At 37.2% G+C, this 20,115-nt stretch overlaps 1 protein-coding gene across 12 annotated transcripts in view; it reads left to right on the top strand.

Annotated features, from left to right (window-relative positions):
* The window catches only part of UNC79 (unc-79 homolog, NALCN channel complex subunit), a 342,891-nt gene that overhangs the window by 200,615 nt on the left and 122,161 nt on the right, over window positions 1-20,115 (top strand). For 9 of the 12 annotated variants that reach the window (XM_072623539.1, XM_072623542.1, XM_072623540.1 and 6 more), the window contains 7 exons: window positions 838-1,020; window positions 3,030-3,192; window positions 5,864-6,013; window positions 6,597-7,820; window positions 12,246-12,353; window positions 15,788-15,904; window positions 19,586-19,669. In XM_072623539.1, the coding sequence (XP_072479640.1) occupies window positions 838-1,020; window positions 3,030-3,192; window positions 5,864-6,013; window positions 6,597-7,820; window positions 12,246-12,353; window positions 15,788-15,904; window positions 19,586-19,669 (2,029 nt within the window). The remainder of the gene's footprint in view (window positions 1-837; window positions 1,021-3,029; window positions 3,193-5,863; window positions 6,014-6,596; window positions 7,821-12,245; window positions 12,354-15,787; window positions 15,905-19,585; window positions 19,670-20,115) is intronic. The other 3 variants (XM_072623545.1, XM_072623541.1, XM_072623538.1) reach the window with 1 other exon arrangement.

Raw genomic sequence — 20,115 nt, 5'->3', positions numbered from 1 at the left:
ATTTATAGAAACACAAATGGATTAACATGTTAATAATATACAAATATTAGTTCATTGTATATACATATATGTGTGTATATCTGTATATAGGATTTATTTTAAAAAATCTGGATCATGATTTTATCAGTGTAGAGAGCTCCCAGTAAAGAATTGCCCTTACCAGAGCAGATTAGGGAGATCTCTGCAAACCCATCATATTAGATAGGCTTGCCTGGAGCACTGAAAGGTTATAATGCCACTGGTCATATGGCTGATATATGTAAGATGCAGGACTCCGAGGCCAATTCTCCATCCCCTACATGCTGCCTTTCATTCAGAGCTAGGTCAGGTCTAGAATGACAGACTCCATGTCTAGAACACTTTCCCCTACAACATATTGTCTTTAGTGTCTTTAGTGTATTAGAAGTCAGAGAAGTAGATAGGCAAGGTGACCTCATAGGTCTCTTCCAATTCTGAGATGTCATAACTTTATGATGCTGTGAGGAATATAGATAACTAATGCAGGTAATTCATTGGTAAAAGACAACTGTAAGTAGGAGTGGTTAGGGAAGACTTCAAGGGAGTGAGAATTGCGTCTCTTTTGAGGCACTGGCACATTCTGCCTTGTATTGTGGTTGCTTGTGTTCATGTCTTGTCCTCTTATTAGAGCATAATATCAGGGACATTGTCTTTTTTATGTTTTTGTCTCCTGATAATACTTCAGAACTTTGCTAGATGTTGAATAGTTACTTAGTGAAGGAAATGTGGGAGTGAGGGCACCAATAATTCAGAGATAAGACGGAGGGTAACCATGAATGCTTCTATTTGCTTTCATTGTTCAATTTATATCTATTTCAGGTGATGGATTATAACATCAATCTGGGAAAACATCTTCTCCCTTTAGTGGTTCAAGTGCTTAAGTACTGCTCTTGTCCTCAGCTGCGACATTACTTTCAACAGCCGCCTCGTTGCTCCCTATGGTCCCTGAAGCCTCATATTCGGCAGATGTGGTTGAAGGCGTTACTTGTTATTCTTTATAAGGTGAGCCACCTTTGTTACTTTTCCTTTCTGGGCACAATGATCCCTTTAGGAAATTTAGCGTTGGCATAGTACTTGGGCAGCCATTCTGCAACTTCAAGCATGATGTTAATGAGCCTCCAAAGAAAATTAGCCTTATGTAATTGGGAATTGAGGTCTATGCAGATGCTTGGGAGAGAGTTGAAATAGAGTGTCTTAACGTATTTCATTATCCCAACAAACATTTTTTAAGTGCTTAAAGCAGAATACTGTGCTAGTTATTCACAAATTTTAGATGAGGCAAGATCTTTGTTTTTAAGGTTCTTACAGGCCAATAGCTACTGTGAACTCTTCAAGAGTTTATAACGATTATTGGCATTTATATTGTACTTTAGAGTTTACAGAGGACCTCTCATGGCAGCCCTGAGGGTGAGATAAATAGAGGCATTATTGTCATCCTTATTTTACAGTTAAGAAAACTTTGGCACAGGGGGCAAAGTAAAGTGAATTGCTCAAGATCACACAGATAAAAAGTGTTGGAACCAGGATTTTGAACCCTCATCTCTGATATGATATGCACCAAACTGACATCCGATATTAATTGGTTATCTAAAAATTTAAAAGGAAAGCAGTATTACAGGGGAAAGTTAGTTCTCTAGGATCTATGTTATAAATTGTGATTCATTCCTAAGTGGCCAAAATTAAGACTACAAGAGTTTAAAATAGATCTTTAGATAATTCCTGGTCAGAACCAGGCTAGTTTATTCCGTGGCCAAATGATGTTACAATGGGAGTTTGTTATATAAATTTAATCAATATCCTATGTTAGAAACCTTGGGATTGTCTTTGACCCTTGCTTTCTTTTTTCTTCTTATATCCAGTCAATTACTTTGACCCATTGATTCTCTCTTTTTAAATCTATTTTGAATCCATTTTCCCCTCTCTTTATTTCCTCTGTCACCACTCAAGTATAGACCTTCATTGTATTTGACTAAACTGTTCTTTAAGCTCCCAGAAAATTTTTCTGTCTCCAATTTAATTTCCCTTTATTCTAGTCCTTACACTAGAATAATCTTTTCTACATCTAGATTTGGATGTCATTCTTTTGCTCAAAAATCTTTACTGGCTCCCTGTTTTTTCTAAATGTAGTTCAAACTCCTTTGCCTGTGATTTAGGGCTCTCTACAGTTGGGCCTTATTTTATCTTTCCCCCTTTGTCTCATGTCACTACTTTCTATATACCGTTAGCCAGACTGGTCTTTTTCTTATTCCCAAAATGTAATGTATATGCTTCAGCTTCCATACCTTTGATTGTTACTTATGCCTTCAGTGCCTGCTTCTTGCTTTCCCTATTGCACTTTTATCCATCTTTCAAAGCTCATCTCAAATATCACCTCTTCTTTCCAGCCTGATATGATCCCCCTTATCAGTAATGACCTTTCTGCCTTGAATCTTATGCGACTTAACATGAAATGTTGCTTTAGTAGTTGCTGTAGTAGACTGCAAACTTTGTTATCTCTCACTCATAGTTCTTTTACCTCCTTTTCAAGATTTATTTCCTATTAATCCCTTTCATATATAATCTCTTCTGGTCAGACTGACCTGCCAGCTTTTCTCCACATACAATATTCCAAGCCTCACTTCTTTGATTTGCATTAGTGTCTCTGCTTTTATCAATTGTTCTCCCTCCTCACTCCTGCCTGTTAGAAGCGTTGCTTTCCATTAAAGCATAGCTCAGATCCTACCTCTTCCATAAGGCCTTGCCTCCCTCCTCCATTTATTAGTGCTGTCTCTCTCTGCCTCTTGAAATTACTTTGCATTTTTATGATTATTTATCATATTCTCTCAGTAGAGTATAAGTGTAAGTAAGTGTAAGGGAAGGGACTTGTTTTACTTTTGACTTTGTGTACCCAGCTCTGGGACAATGCCTTGGATATAGTAAGCAATCAATAAATATTTGTTGAATAAATTAACAACATTATTGTGAAATGTTTTATATATTTGTATCTATAATTTATTTCATTCTATTTGCAGTATCCGTACCGAGATTGTGATATCAGCAAGGTTATGTTGCATCTCATCCATATAACAGTTAATACGCTCAATGCACAGTATCACAGCTGTAGACCTCATGCTACTGCAGGACCTTTGTACAGTGACAACAGTAACATCAGCAGATACAGTGAAAAAGAAAAAGGTACTTTTAGCATGTGAATTTTGCCCCCTATTCTGCTTAATACACCTTGCATGATGTGTTTAGGAGAGCGGAGATCTTTCAGAGTCAAGCTACATATTGATCCTTTATTTCTTTTTAAAACTTTCCCTCCTAACACTGCTTTTTAAATTTTCAAATGCTCCTTGAAGAGAAATTACCAGTCTCTTTTGACATGAATGATATTATCCTCTGTGAATCATTTGATATTAGTGAAGAAGCCTTTATGAACCTTTTCAGAACCATTAGGAAATTTCTTTCTTTGGCATACCATCCAAAAAATAATTTTCTCCACTGCTGTAAAGAGCCATCATTTTGAAATTCTCAAGTTTGTTTCTGAAATCAGAATCATAATTTGAATGAATTCTAGTTTTGAAAACGTCTCCTGTTGTCATCTGTCAATAATAAATGATCTGAATTGGTCATTCAAGATTCTGTTCACAATAATAGCTAGCACCTTAAGGTTTGCAATATACTTTATATATGCTATTTCATTTGCTGTCTCATGAGGGAGTATATCCTAAACATCTTAAGCACACAGATTATAATAACCTTGTTTTAGTAAGCATTTTGCCAGGTAATTGTTTTTCTTGGAATGAAACAATGAAAGTAAATTTTAAAAGGAATGAAATTAATATCAGAAATATTCTTATGAGAGTAGATTTGAGGAGCAGAGGCACTTTTTATAGTAAATGCTAAATTAACTTTATATGATCTCTTTGGAGCTAATTGATGTTATAATGAACTGTAGGGGTGCAGACATGGTTTTGATTGAACCAAGAACTGTTACTTCACCTTGAGGTCCACTATATACGGGTGTCAGTTTGATTCCAGGACAGTTCAAAGTTCTAGGTTGACTCTAAAGTGGAATCCAAGGATCAGTTAGATTTGGATTACTAGAGCCACCAAAAACCTGCCCCAAAGTTGTCATAACCCCCTGGTTTGGCGTGTGACTTTTCCTAACCTCTGAGATGTTCTACAGATTAGGCTGATCTAGAGACTGATTTTAGCTCCTATTTTGGGACAGAGGTTGGGTGTAGTTTTCTGTTCATTCAGTACCTTAATGAGCAGTATTTTCAAACTCTGGAAGTGGAATCAAAAGGGAATCATATACTCCCTTGAATTTTACTTTTCCAAATGGAGAACTAAGAAATGGAACCACTATACCTGTCATTGTCATGTAAAAGCAGGTCTAGACCTAATGTCTTTACTTTGAGCAATGACAACAGCAGTGTTATATCTCTATAGCTCAACAGTTGGGCCTTAATCCTAAAGGCAAATTCATCATAAACATTTATTTTTCATTTGGATAAAAAGTTCAGCATATGTACTTTTTTAATGGGTTCTGTTTATATCAGATTGACTTGCAGAATCTAGGTAGGGTAAGAATGATACCTCCTACTTCAGCTAGCATGTGGTTAATGCTCAAAAAGTAAAAAAAAATCATAACCACACCTTGGCTTCATTGTTCCAGATAATGGGCCCACAAGCCAATTTTCACTAAATAAAGTCCAAACACTATTATTTCATGGAGAAAAATAAAAAAAAATTGTCTTTGAGGTACGGAAGTCTTGAGGAGTACAAATAGAATGCCATTTTTGTTAATCATGGTGTTTGATGCATGTCAGTAGTTTTTTTCCCTTGCTCATTTGTTGCCTTTTGGGCATAAAAAAAATATGAAAGGAAGTGAACTTTCTGAAAGAATTCTCTGGATCTTTGCTGTTTTCATCATTAATTTGCCTCTGACTCTATCTGTGATTTAAAAGTGACCTACAGGAGATATCCAAAAGAGAACTTGGCACTCAGACAAGGACACTGAACAAATAAATTTGTGTGTGTGTGTGTGTGTGTGTGTGTGTGTGTGTGTGTGTGTGTGAGTGCATATGTGCATGACCCTTAGGACTACTAAAGACCAAGATGCTTTTGGAATCTCATGAGGTATATTAGAGTAAGATATGATGAATACCACAGAGGAAGAATCTTAATTGTATTAGGAAATTTTTTTTTTGTTTTTTTGTTTTTGTTTATTTACTCTTTCAGTCCATAATCATTTGTGGAGCTTTTGAGATAACAAATGGCTTTTATAAGCTTTTTCTGTGTTGTGTGTTTCATTATCAAATGTAGAGTACAGTATTTTGCATTTACAAAGTTAAAGGTGCATGTAGTGCTAGGCTGTGTCTATACTAGTCTTAAAACACCACAGGATTGAAAAAGTAATACATTCTAACATGGTCTTGATTAGTTTAATAACCTTTTGTTAAAGTATACTCAAAAAACCCGACAAAACAAAAAAGGAGAAAATAAATTGGCTTAGCCAATTTCCCAGGCATAAAGAAAAAGTATCATTCAAGTTTTAAAAGCATTTAACAACCCCCTCCACCCATTTGGCTGCATTGGGGTAATAAAATCCAAATCCTGGAAATGATGCCATAGCTTGAAGTATGATGGGCAACCTCTTGTTGGGTTGCTGTGCTGCACTGGTGGAAAATTTGAAATCTGGGAACAGTACCAAGCTGTGACTTGAACTAGTTTGGTGTAGATACCTTCCTCAAAGAACTGAATTCCACAAATGCTTTCATGGAAGCACTAGTGTAGACACAGCCTAAGAGATGGTGGAGTCTCTTAAGTGTAATTATGACTTTCTCTCCCCAATTAGAGGAAGATAGTGTTTTTGATGAATCTGATATTCATGATACACCTACTGGACCCTGCAATAAGGAGTCTCAAACTTTTTTTGCAAGATTGAAAAGGATAGGCGGCAGCAAAATGGTGAAATATCAACCGGTTGAGATGAATGTGCAGAGAAGTATGAATTTTTTATCTTAGTAATTTTATGCAGAAATGTTGTACTCTACTGTGTGTTTTAGGCTAAAACTTAATTTGATTATGTTACTACACTTTTTTTAATACTATTGATTTTGATATATATGTATGCACAAACAGTATATATATAGATGCATTTATATATATACGAGAATTGACAGATACATCATTAATTGTCATGATTGTCTCAGAGGGCCATTGCTTAATTTGATTTCTTGCAAAATGTTTGCTTCTCTTCCACACAACCTGAATACAGTTCCTTAGATCTGATTCAGCCAAACAAACCCCATCAAGGGCCCAACTGAACAGAGCTGAGGAATTATTTGGAAATCTAATTGTCTGCAAAAACAGACTTTAGAGGGCCATTTTGGTTCTCCCATGGCACAGTTCTAATCTGATTTTTGCAATTAGAAAGCCTTGCTAAGAACTTGCCCAGAAAGTCAGTTTTCCCCACTGGTGGTGTTGGGATTGTGGATTATGGTTTAATGCCAATTATGTGCTGGAGCATGAGGGGAAGAAAGTGAATCGTCAAGTAAAATAGTACTAGCTTTTTCTGTTTTAATCAGGTGAAATAGAACTGGCTGAATATAGAGAAACGGGTGCATTTCAAGACAGCATTCTACGCTGTGTGAGAGAAGAAAGCATTCAGAAAAAAAAGCTGCGCTCTTTAAAACAAAAATCTCTTGATATAGGGAATGCAGACTCCCTGTTGTTTACCTTAGATGAGCATCGTAGGAAGTCCTGCATAGACCGGTGTGATATAGATAAGCCATCTACCCATGCTGCTTACATCACACATAGACAAAATGATTATGGAAGACCCAGACAGAATTCTTCTACCAGGCTGGACAATGCAGAAATCCCTGAGAACCCCATTATAGAGGGTTTTCAAGAAACCCGAAGACCAGTAATACCAGAAGTCAGATTAAACTGCATGGAGACATTTGAAGTGAAAGTGGATTCTCCAGAAAAACCTTCTACTCCAAAAGAGGACTTAGATCTTATTGATTTGTCATCAGATTCTACATCAGGGCATGAAAAGTGCTCTCTGCTCTCCACGTCAGACAGTGACTCTCTTGTCTTTGAGCCTCTTCCTCCTCTTCGAATAGTGGAAAGTGATGAAGAGGAGGAAACAATGGAACAAGGTACTGAGGGTGTCTCTAGTAAAAATACCCTATCCTTCCCTTCAACTCCTACTGGGCCCTCTGTGCTCAGTTTAAGCACAACTCCTCTTGTGCAAGTTAGTGTAGAAGACTGCTCTAAAGATTTTATTTCTAAGGATAGAAGAAATAGTCAGTCATCAGGGAAAAAGGAACCCCTTCCCCAGCTTTCTGAAGAGCCAAAAGGTGGTGAAGACTTGTCAGAGCTAGAGGCACCTCAGGAACTTTCCTGTGGCAGCCCACTGACTCTGAAACAGAAGCGAGACCTCCTGCAGAAATCTTTTGCCCTCCCTGAGAGGTCAGTTGATGATAGCACTGAACTTAGCATGGAAGAAGAAAAGGAAGGTGCACAGAGCTCAGGTTCATGTGCCAAAACGGTTCTCCTTAAAGTTCCTGAAGATGCTGAGAGTCAGTCTGAAAGTGAAAAGCCTGATGCTAGTGCTGAGTCTGACACGGAGCAGAATACTGAACACAAAGCAGGAGAGGATGGAACGGAGGAGTCTGAATTTAAGATCCAGATCGTGCCTAGGCAAAGGAAGCAGAGGAAGATTGCAGTCAGTGCTATCCAGAGAGAGTACCTGGACATTTCCTTCAACATTCTAGACAAACTGGGAGAGCAGAAGGAGTCAGGTAAGCACATTTCTCTTCCTCCTTCATAACCCCACATGTACCCACCCATGGAGTCTTTCCCTGAAGTTTGTGCAACTGTGATAGAATTCTGGTCCTGAATATGCATCAAATTCTTTATTCTTATAATGTCAGCTTCTGACATTATAATTGCTTCAGAAACCACCCTGACTCCCTCCTGCTCCAAATAGCATGTTGGATTCAGATGTGGTTTTACTGGCTGCCTACATGTCACAGTCTTTGTTGTCTCCTAAGCACTACGGTCAACTCTTGATTATCTATGTTTATAGGAGAGACTTAATATTCCTAAAATTTTGTTCTGAGTCAGTTGTTTAACTTCTCTCCCTCACAAGAGCTACACCAAGAAACAAAATAGACCTCCATTCTTTTTTGCACACCCATTATTAAGCAATAAGAGACCTCAAAGGAGGAGCAGAAATGAAGGGCCTCAGACAAGTTATGGACCAGATGAAAAGGCCCTGAATTATTGAGAGTTGACTGTATACTCATTTAGAGTTCACAGATAATTACATATTTAGCTAAATAGGTAGAGCTTTTTTAGAAATTCTCAGCTCTCAGGAATCTAAACATTATTCATGACAACAATTATAATACATAGGGATCAAGATTCTTATATGTAGATCTAGGGGTGTGTGGGTGCTTAATAAATACTATTTGATGATGACACATGGTCATAACTCTACAGTTCTCTGCTTAAATGGCACCAGGAAGCAGAGTTTCTAAGCACATCAAGGTGAACAGTTCAGGTACCAATAAACTTACATTATCTTGAAATATTTCAGGTTTCCTGAAGGTTTGACAGTGCTGCTTGCCTTTCTCAATCTCTTTAGTTCATATCTAGAAAGTTACAGCTTTCTAGAAAAAATAGGACTGGTTAGGAATGACCATTTCCAAAAAACAATAGTTATAGAGTGTTAGAGCTGGAAAGAATTTTAGCAATATTATCTATTCTACATCTCTTCCCAAATCTTTTATTTTACAAATAGGTATACAAAGGTCCAGAGGAGGTAAATCACTTTACCCAGAATCCTATATAAAAAATTAGTGATGGACCCACAACTAGAACCCAGGTCTTTCAGGTTCAAATACAGTGCTCTTTCTATTATCCTATGAAAATAAATGACATCTAGATATTTGTCTCCTTTGATAACAATCTCTGTTTCTTTCATTCCTTCTTGCCCTGTAGGATGCTAGACACTGTTCTTGAGTACCTAATAGTGTCGTGGAGAGTCATAGAAATCATAGCTGTCAGAGATCTTGGATATCATCTATTTTAACTGCCCCATGTTAGGCCCAGAGAGGTCAAGTGGTGAGCCCAAAGCAAGGTCACTTAGCGATTTAGTAGCAGGTTGAGGACTGGAATCTAAATCTTCTGACTTCTATTCCACTGTAGATGGTAGGTAATCAGCAACTGCTAACTAAATGAATTTAGAGAAGGTAGAAAACTGGATCTGGCAGTAACAAGTAAGGCTGTGGTGACTTCTAACCAAGAGTAGCTTTGGGCGACTTAGAGCCGGACTTCTTATTGCGGTTAGAGAATTATTGTCTTTCCTTAAAAGGATAGCTTGCCACTTCCTCCTTCTTAGTTGCACACCTAGAGTGTTTGGGGAGATGGTACCTATGTAATCTAGGCATTGTGTGAGAGGTGTCTTCTTATTCATCCTTGATCATCTCTACCCTAACAGCCTATACCATTCCCCTGCCTGCATTCCCCTCCTCTAGAGGAAGGGTTGAGAAATCAGACTCTATCCTTAGTTATTGCATTCGTTGAATTAGAAAGTCTGCTGATGTTGAAATTAGAAAGCTTGGCTGTTCTTACAGACTAATAAGATGGATTAATAGACTATTAGAGCTCAAAATTGCCTGAATACACCTCTGCAGAGCGTTAGAACATAGCATGTAAAATGCCAGTTTTGGAAAGGGCATTAGAGCATGTGATCATAGAATATTAGAACTAGACAGAAACGTTGGAGCTACAAGAGACTTTTTCTTTTTATAGATAAGGAAACTGAGGTGCAGAGGTTATTGAGATGCTTAAGGCCATGAATGAAGAATGCATTTTTGATAATATCATATTATTCTGTTCTCTGTAAAAGAGGAAGTAATCAATAAACAAAGAGAAAGCAGAGTAAAAATAATTGGCCTAAAGTAACTTGGTACCTTGATGGGCATTGTTTCAGTCTGGACCCATGATTTTATCAGGGTAAGGAACTCCCAGTAAAGAAACACTCTCTACCAAGGTGGATTGGCAACCATATAGCAATTTATAGTCATAGAGAGTTGGTTGAAGAAAGATCCAGAGACTTGCCTAGGGCATCGTGCAGCAATTGTGTATCCGTGGAAGGTCCTTCTGATTGTGAGTCCAGTTCTTCACCCTTTACAATTCACTAAGATTCCTGCAGTATGCTAAGGCTTTTCTTTCAAGATGAGAACTACAGCAAGGTTTTTTTAAAGCTGCAAATACAATTGAGGAATTGATAAAACATGACCTTTAACCATTCTTGTTATCTGTTGGTTTTGGACTTACTGGTAGTTTTGTACTTTACTGACAAGTAAATAGTTATAACATACTGAAAGGAATGAGTGAAAGAAGTATATTTGTCCTAAAATGGAAGCCTTAGGAAAAGGTAGTTCAGAAAATCACTTTTGGGAACAACCAAGAAGAGACTTGTTCTTGTTTGGGGTGGAGGGAGGGTGAGGAAGAAATATATCTTTTATAATGGTAGCTTTTTTTCAGAGTTTTCATGTACTATTAGTATTGGAAAGTCATAGAAACATAGATCTAGAAGATGAGACTTCAGCGGTCATTTAGTCCAACCATCTCATTTTACAGAAGAATTAAATGAGGGCCAGGGAGATCAAGTAATTGCCCAAGGTCACATAGGTATTAAGTATCAGAGGTAGGATTTGAACCCATGTCCTCTGACTCTGGTGTACATCTTCCTTTTATAGTTGAAAAAACTGAAGCAGAAAGTTTGAATAACTTGTCTAAGGTCATACAGCTAGAAGATAGCAAAGCTGGGACTTCAATCCAGATCTCCTGACTCTAGTTTCAGTTGTTCTTACCATTATCCTCATGTTATTTTAATGAACCTAGTAATTTAGTTGTTGTCATATTATACTTTCTTTAAATGACTAGTGATTCTTAGGAAAATTTATAATGCAAATACCTCAGCTAGTGGAGGCCAATTACCAACATCTACTTACTACATGAGGCACAGCAGAAAACCAAGACAGTAGAAGAATCCTTTGAGCAGTATACATAGATAACAACAAATCCATGTCTGGAGTTCATGTAGTTTACCTACAAGTGATATCCTAACCTAAAGCTATTTCAAAATATTTGAGGAAAGACAGAAGTGTGGGGAAGTTAGGTATTCTGACAATAACAAGAAGTGTCCATTGACAATCTGATAGCCAAGGTGTAGAAAGGAAAGTTATAAATTTGGGAAAAAATTTTTAATACAGTTATCTAGAAATCACTTATTTAAGCAACCTCTTAATATTCAGGATTTAGCTGAGAACTACCAAGATCTCAAGTTTTCCACATAAAGAGTAAGTTTTTTTCTATGAAAATTTAAAAAGCACCGCAGTCTGGGGATGTTTAGTATAGGGGAAAACCATTCTGCCCATCTCAACCAACCCTGTGAGCATCACTATATTACATTGTATTTTATTTGGTGAACATAATGGATAATGATGATCCATGCAGTTGGGAAGTATGATACCTTTTAGAAAATTTCAATCCAGATGGTTAAAATAAAAATAAAACCTTTAGGTGCTTAAATAATATCTTGTTACCATAACAGACCAAATTCATTTTCTGTTGAGGCTGGGCAAATGAGAAAAAACTGAGAAAGCAGTTTTTACCTTGGAACAGTTGTCACATTGTTGTTAAAGAGTAGACAAAATAAGCTTATCTTGCTCCTTGCCTCAGTAATGAAGTAATAAATACAAGCCCTAAATTTATTTAGCAACATAGGAAAATCCCTTCATCCTTCCAGGCCTCGGTTTCCTGCTCTATACAGTGAAGACGTTAGATTAGATGAGATTATCTAAGACCCCTTCCAGCTCTGACATTTTAAGGTACTGTTGGATGAACAGTGTCATAAGGTCTAAGTTGATTTGTCCAGGGTTTCAGACTGAATCGCCAATCCCATAGCATTGAACAGAATGTAGAATCTCTTCCTTGTAACTCTGCTCTGGGTTATTTCTTAAGGGACAGGGTTAGAGATAGCAAAGGGGATGTGGATGCAGCTCTTTGTGGGTCTTCTAGTCCCCTCACCAGAAGACATGTGAAGAGTTGAGAGCTCCTGAAAACATAAAGGAAAAGGAGAGTGAAAGCTATTCTTGGACTTTTTTCTTTAATCCATTTCTTGATGTTTTAAGTAGAGTTTCTCTTTATAGATCCTTCTGCTAAAGGACTTTCAACTTTGGAAATGCCCCGGGAATCTTCCTCTGCACCAACTTTAGAAGCAGGCGTGCCAGAAACAAGTAGCCATTCTTCTATATCAAGTAAGATTTCCATTGGCTTCAGGATATGAAACATAATTATTGCATCCATCACATTGGTCTCCTGTCATCACCTGGTACATCAATCAAAATTCAGCTCATATCTGAAAGTGTATTATCTTAAGTGTATAATCTTAAGTTTCTTTAATTTTACCTGATATGTAGTCATGTAGGCCTGAAGCTTAACATGAGATGGTATTGTTCAGCATCTTGGGGGTTCAGTGGTCCAGATAGATGCTAGTTTGTTGTTAATACTAACTAGCCAAGAAAAGAATTATAATTGAGTATGACCTTTTATTTCAAGTGAAACTTACCTCCAATCTGCTGTAGAAATAATAGCTATTGTAGATTGCTCTGGAGCCGTCATAAATACCGCAAATTTAAAAAAAAGACTACAGAAAATTGTAACTTAGAATTGCTTCCAAGGTTGCTATTTCCGCCTTTCCCTGCTCCCACCCCCCAAGCTGTATGTAAGACAAAAAGGTAACTGGAAATTAAATTGGGTTTTTGTTTAAACCTAGATATTTTGGTCAAAAAAAGATGTAATTTAGAGTGGTTGTATAGGTGTTTCCACGCTGCCATATTTTGTTTGGCCTTAAATTTTTGTCTATAAAGATCTTGTATCATGGGTAACAATACTCCAATTGAGTTGTGATCTTATTGGTATAGGGGTGTCCTCTCCAACAATGCAGATCACATCCTGTCTATGCCTGCCCAGTCTGTGTGATTCTTGTTCATGTGTTCAGGTTCACAGGTGGTAAAGTGAATGTAAAACATATTGAAATTTAACCAAGCACAACCACAGCATCGTAGAATCAATACCTGATTTGGAAGGCACCTTTGAGGTCTGGTCTAATCCCTAATTTAGGAATGACTTACCTCTGTAGCAGGGATCTGTGGCAGTAGGAAGACAAGTCAATTTCCTGATCACCTCATTTTATTACTGCCTATATAAAAGGACAGGAAATAACATTTGTATTTTAAATTTTTAAATCATTTTTAGCTTGAGCTGTACAAAAACTTGTGGCAGACTGAATTCGGCCCACTTGCTATAGACGACTGATCTTTGTTCTGTTGTCCTCTAGTCTCCATTTGAAGTTACCCAATGAACAGGGCATTTGCTACCCTATGGAGGCAGCCCTTTCCATTTCTGCCACCCTAATTATAATATAATAAGTTCTTCCTTATTTGGGTCTGAATTCTGTCTCTCTAATTTATACCCATTGGCTTTGGTGCCCCTCCTTTCAGAGCCATGCCAAATCAGTCCAGTCTCTATATTGCGTAGGGTATTTTGGTCTGGAACACTTTTTTTTGCATGCAATTTTTTTTTTTTTTTGAGAACGTAGGAAGAACTCCAGTCACATATACTGTCACTTCTTCTGTTGAATATCTGTTTATCCCCCTGTAGATAATAACATGCTAAAGTTAGTCTTCACTGGATCCACCCTGAGAAATAAGAATATCCTGAGAAATCAAATCCTTTATTCTAAAGGCCCATGTTAATCCCTGTTGCTTAAGTAGTCATTTTAATTACAACTGTGAAACAAAGTAAGGATCATCTAAGAAATAATTTCTTAGATTTTAACAGCCACCTGTACCCTCAGCAACGAATGAAGAACTGTCAGTTCTGTATCTAGTTCTATATCTAATTATTTTTATTTCATCAAGAGAGTGTGTTTGATAACTGGATAAAATATCCTTTTAAAAATTGAAGCACTGAAAAGATGAAAGCTTTTTGGGGGGCTGTTTTTCTTTCAGTTATTTTATGAAAGGAAACTGAAAAACTAGATCTGTCAGATCCTTGCTAGAATTCCAAGTTGGGTGTATTTTAAGATTTGAATTAATGAATTCACTTACTAGTAAAGCTAATTAATTCACCTGTTTACCATAGATGACTACTAAATAAATCTTCACTATCAGAAACATTTATTAGGCATCTGTTTGCATGTGGTATTAAGGAAAGTATTTTACAAACTGATATAGAAATCAGAAGAGTCCCTGATCTCCAGTAACTCTACCATCTTCATGAAGATGGTAGTAATTAGAGAATGAGGTCGGAAGCTCTTCTGTGGCTGAGTCATAATCTTTAAATTTGTTAAACTTTTAAAACATATATTGTATGCTTTTGAGTACTTCTTAGAGCTGTCTATATAGAAAAATTCATATATAGAATTGATTTATCTGTGACAAAAAAATTTAAGAACATCTGCCTACATGAAATCTAGCAACTATTCAGTGAATTCAATTATCTGAGACAACAGTTTAGAAAACTCTGCCCTTCAATAGGGCACTTTTCTCATAAACAGAATTTCAATCCTAGGTTTTCTAGTCAGTTTCTCATTTTGTTTGTGTAGATACAAGAATCCCACTATTTTAACCCAGGCTCAGTATCATACAATGTTGCTAACCACATCATAAAAATCATGCTAACAAACGGGTTTGTTCATATCACTTAAGAGGAATTTGGAAATTGGTTTCAAGTTGTTATTGTTGAGAAAAATGTCAATAACACTATACTTTAAATGGTTTGCATATAGTTGTCAATGATTTCTGATCATATTTTGTTGCCAGAGGGTACATTTTATGACATAAGAAATGGAAAATATGCTAATATGGTGCCAATTATCTAAACACATACCTAGAGAGAAAGCAATTGAATGGTGAACTGAGTATTTCAGAGTTATAGGATGGATAAGTGAAATGTCATGCTGAAATAGAATACAAAATTCAAGAATTTTTAATTCTTTCACTTCTTCAACCGAATACTTAACCCCTGGATTTTCCTGGTTGGAGGAACATGTCACAAACTGCAAAAAAGAGTTCATTTCATGGGGAAAATATTTGCTAATGCTTAATTTAAAATTCCTGGGAAGGCCTTTTACATTGGTAAATTTCAAATAGTAGACCAATATTCAAATATTAATTCGTTGCAATATCTCAAAGATTGAGTCAATCTTCCTTAATTTTATGCCAGTTCCTGACTTGTGTGATCTGTGAGAAGTCACTTAATTACTCTGTGCCTCAGTTTTTCCATCTCTACAACGGGGATACTCTACTCTCTCCTCTTCTTTCCTCTCTCTGGAATCTCATGGGAATGTTGTGAAGATTGGAGATTGACACACTCTATGGGAAGATTCATGAATCCAAAGAAAAATGAATTATAAAGTATAGGTACAATTTTTTGGTTGTTGCTTATATTCCCAGCTGACAGATAAGAAATTGCTAGTAGACACCATCTCCATAGTTGAGGGGAAAAGAGTATCTAAAGTAATATACCACAATTATTCTTTGATCTGCACAACAACATATATTTTTACTGATCCTTAATAAACTTCTGCTGAATGTTGAATGAGTATTAGATGTAAGATTTTCAGTCCTATGTGTGATACTGAAGTTTATTTCCCCCCTGTAACTGTCTTCTAATTTCCCCCATATAGCTCAGTATAGGCAAATGAAAAGGGGATCATTGGGAGCTCTGACAATGAGCCAATTAATGAAGCGACAGCTGGAACATCAGTCTAGCGCCCCTCACAACATCAGCACCTGGGACACTGGTGGGTCAAGCTTTCTTTTCCTTCTTTTCCCCCTCACTCAGCTAACATCACTTTTGGTATCATCCCCTGCCCTTTATAAGAAACATAAGATATCTTTCCTGTCCTTCTATTCAGGCAGTAATAAAATAACATGATTATGAGATCTATTTAAACTTTCCTAGAGTCCTAGAGACACTCATCTTTCTTTCTGAGGGCCCCAAATTTGTTCTTATAAAAGGCCAAGTGGTTGTGTTACCAAAAAAGAAAGGCTTGTGTCACCCATAGTCCATTTTCCATTTGTCACTGACATTCATCATTGACCAGTAGGTTTATGGTTAAGATCACCAGGCTGCAGCAGTGTGCCCTCATTCTCATATGATTTGTTTGTGTCTCATTCCAATTTGTGACTGTCATGCCACATAAATCAGCATATAACCTGGGAATGTGATTTAAGTGGTAAATTTTGAACAGGGAACAGGTGCTCAGGTCTGTATTTAAAGCAGCACAAAGTTAGGTGTCAGTATACCTATATTTTGTTTGTTTTAGGCAGTTCCTAGGATCCTGTGCCTCAATTTCTCCATTTTTACAATGAGGACAATAATATTACTTCACTGCCTTTACCCCCTATATTCTAAAATGTGTCTGTCTTGAGTCAGGATTGCTACAATCTGTGCTAGGAAATGTCTCCTTTTTCCTTTTTGTAATAGTGAAGATGTTAATGATAATTGTAGCAATTATTACTGACATTCAAACAGTTCTTTAAGGTTTTCAGAGGGCTTTATATGCAGGATCTTATTTGATTCTTACAGTTATCCATGAGATAAATGTTACTAGAATGATTATCCCCTTTATACAGTTGAGGGAACTGAGGCTCATATATCTAAGAAATATCAGACGTGCAACTTGAACCCCAGTTTCTCCTAAATCCATCTCCAGCATGTTTACCACTATATCATGTTGCTTAGGCATGTATAAATCTGTGAATTATCAACTTGGGTTTTGTGGGCCATCATTTGCATCAGGATACTTTGAAATAACAGCTCATATATTTGAAGTACTTAAGATTTACAAGCACTCTCCTCAAAACAAGCTTGTGAGTTAGGCTTTGCAAGTATTATAATCTCCATTTTACAGATGTGGAAACTGAGGCTCAGGTAACTAAGTGGCTTGCCCAGGATCACACAGCTAGCTAAGTGTCAGAACCAGGATCTGATCCCACATCTTCTGACTCTAAGTTGAGCATCCTTCTACATTGTGCTGCTCACCTGACATTGATCATTATTGTTTTGATTCTAATTACTTTGGGCTTGTTGTTTGTTTTACTTTAACATTTTTCCTCATGGTCAGAGATTTTTCATTTTCACAAAAACAAACACTTGACCTTCCTTCTGCTGGTCTTGTCCCAGAACAGAAAGTTGACTTAGATAGACTTTTTTCTCCCATGTATTTCCTTCCAGCTTTTGGGACAGGATTCACTGATAGGAATGTTAATATTTTCAGTGTATATCAGCTCTTAGATCATAATGAATTGGGATAATATATATCACTGAACGCCACAGAAAATCCTCCAGATGAAGAGAGGGGATTCTCACTTCAGATAAGGGATTGACTTAGATGACCTCTGAGGACTCATCAAAGTATGAGATTCTAAAATTTTCATATTAGGCAGTATTTCAGTGTTCTTCTTGTGTCTCCCCCTTTCCTTCAAGTCTTCACAAAAATTCAAGTGTCCTAAGTTCAATATTTGCTATCCTCTTGGTGTAAATTAATCCTAAAACATATAGAAAAGGAGAGGAGGAGAAGCCAAGCAACATAATTTACAGACTATTAGCTCCGGAATAAATCAAGAGATGACAGTCTCAGGGTTTTGTGTTTTTTCTTTATGTATGGAAAAGGATTGACTGAGGCTCATTCACCATTATTTTTGTAATAAAACTAATAGAAGAAATGCCCAGAATGGTAGTTGCTATTTGATCCATTGTATTTATAATAACTAAATTTCTGGCCCCAGTCAAGTAGTTACTTGACTATGAGGATTCTGTTTTTCCAAGACACATCAGTTCCTCAGTTATCTTCCTTCTTCTTTGTATTCTTTAGTATATGTCCCAACTTAGGTCAGCTCTTATAGTTAGTGCTTACATGCATGGTTGAATTTGATTATTTTTAATTATGAAAAATTGAATATAAGCAATCTTTGAATCTACATGATACCAAACAGTCTATTTGACAGATTTTTTTTAATGTTTCATTTCACATTCGCTGTTCAGGGGCTATTTGAGTTTTCTTCACTGGAGTTCTAGAGGCTATTTTTCCATTTCCTAAGTTCTCAAATCATTACACTGTAGGAATTCTGTCCCTACATTCTCGTTGTGAACAGATCTGTATAGAAGAGTCAGTGTGGTACAGAGGAAAGAGCACTGGACTTGGATTCAGAACACCTATGCTCAAATCTTGGCTCTATTACTTACTAGCCATATGACCTTGGCTACTTTAGGTGCTTACTTTCCTTGTATGTAAAATGAGCAGAGTGGACAAAGAGATTTCTAAGGCCTACTTATTTCTAGAAAACAAGTTTAACATTCTCAATGGAAAGTGAAATAATAAAAACTTCAAACCTAACAAAACAGATGTTCTTAGTTTCATAACTTCAGGAAGCCTGGGACCTACAAGTTAACGGGAGTAGAGGCAACCAGGCAAGAAGATGGGAAATTTATAGACCCAGCAGGGGGCAGCAGAGAACCACTCCTAGATCTGGTTGATGGGCAGGGGAACCACTGTAAAAATACCCGCTATGAGAATATAGCCAAAGAAAATGCAGAAACCCGAGGGAGTCTAGCAAGTCAGGGAAGTAACATTTCAGATGGACAAAGTCAAGAGAGAAATACAGAATTTTAAACGAGTTAGGCTGCAGGCAGACATAATACTGTACACATAAAGAAAGAGGCAACGAGAACTGACAAGTTCCTGCACGTCTGGATGTCTTTTTATGTCCAGCAGAACTTTTGAGGGGGATGCCTCCCCCTTCCAATCTCTAAAGCATCTCTGAGCTTCCCTGTTGCCTAGGCAGGCTTTGACATCTGGCATAGGTACTGACTGATCCACTTTAGCTAATCATTCTCAAAATGCTTCATCTCTGCCCATCTGGGTGACTTCTTTACCTTATCATTCATTTCAGACAGATGTTTCCTAAACATCAGTCATCCTTCCTCACTTTACTGTTGGTTAGATTCACATTATCTCTCTAATACCAGCTCATATGTGTTCTTTGGCCATTTTTCCTCACTTTCTTTCTGGTCATAACCTTCATTTAATTGCTTTTAAGTTTTTCTGGTGGTGTTGGTGTGTGTGTCTGTGTGTCTGTGTGTGTGTCTGTGTCTGTATGTGTGTCTGTGTGTGTGTGTGTGTGTAAAATAATTCTTCCTGAACCCTGACATTGGTACTTTTTTCCTCCTCATAAGATCTTAAATTTCAAATTTTTTCAAAGGCGGAATTATTTGATTTTGCCAGGTAGTTTCTTTTTGATGGACTCAGTTTGCATGCTAGTGATCACCTATTGATCAAACTTTCCCTTACCCTAACATCCTGGGCATTTCCTTAAAAAAATTATCAACAGATTCACCAAATAATTATTAGCCTATCTGTGTCTTCATGTTGTAAACCATGCTGTATCACTGGAGATTGACATGCTCTGTTTATCCACAGAACAGATACAGCCTGGGAAGCGTCAATGTAATGTGCCAATATGCCTAAACCCTGAACTGGAGGGACCACCGCTAAGAATGAGAGGTTAGTTCAGTCTCTTCTTTTGCCTCCTGAGATCATCACCCAGTTAGTGGTTTCACCATTTCTTGCTGTTTGTGGTCATGTAGCTGGGTTCCAAGTGGTGCTATGTCACCAGCTTTCTCTATGAAGTCTGTCTACCATGTCCAGATAAATATGGCTTCCTCTTCTTTCAAGATCAGGGAGAAGGTCAGTGCAGGTCTGTGCCTACATATGTCCATTTTAGACAGATGGCAGAATATTTTTTGCTCTCCTCACTTTCCAAAGGAACAAGGACAGGCTGATCTTCAGTCTCACTTTGCATGTCTTTGTAGATTGGTGGCAATTCTAGTCCTTCCAGAGCTCTCTTATGTCCTCTTTTTCTCATTTGTTGGCCCCATATGAACCCCTATGAACAGAGGCCAAGATTCTAGCATCTCACACTCATAGCCAAATTTAGTTGTCTTTTTCCA

Source organism: Notamacropus eugenii, chromosome 7, assembly GCF_028372415.1.
Source record: "Notamacropus eugenii isolate mMacEug1 chromosome 7, mMacEug1.pri_v2, whole genome shotgun sequence".
Classification (NCBI taxonomy): Eukaryota; Metazoa; Chordata; class Mammalia; order Diprotodontia; family Macropodidae; genus Notamacropus; species Notamacropus eugenii.
The sequence above is the reverse complement of the archived record's forward strand: the minus strand, read 5'-3'. Positions and strand labels throughout refer to the sequence as shown.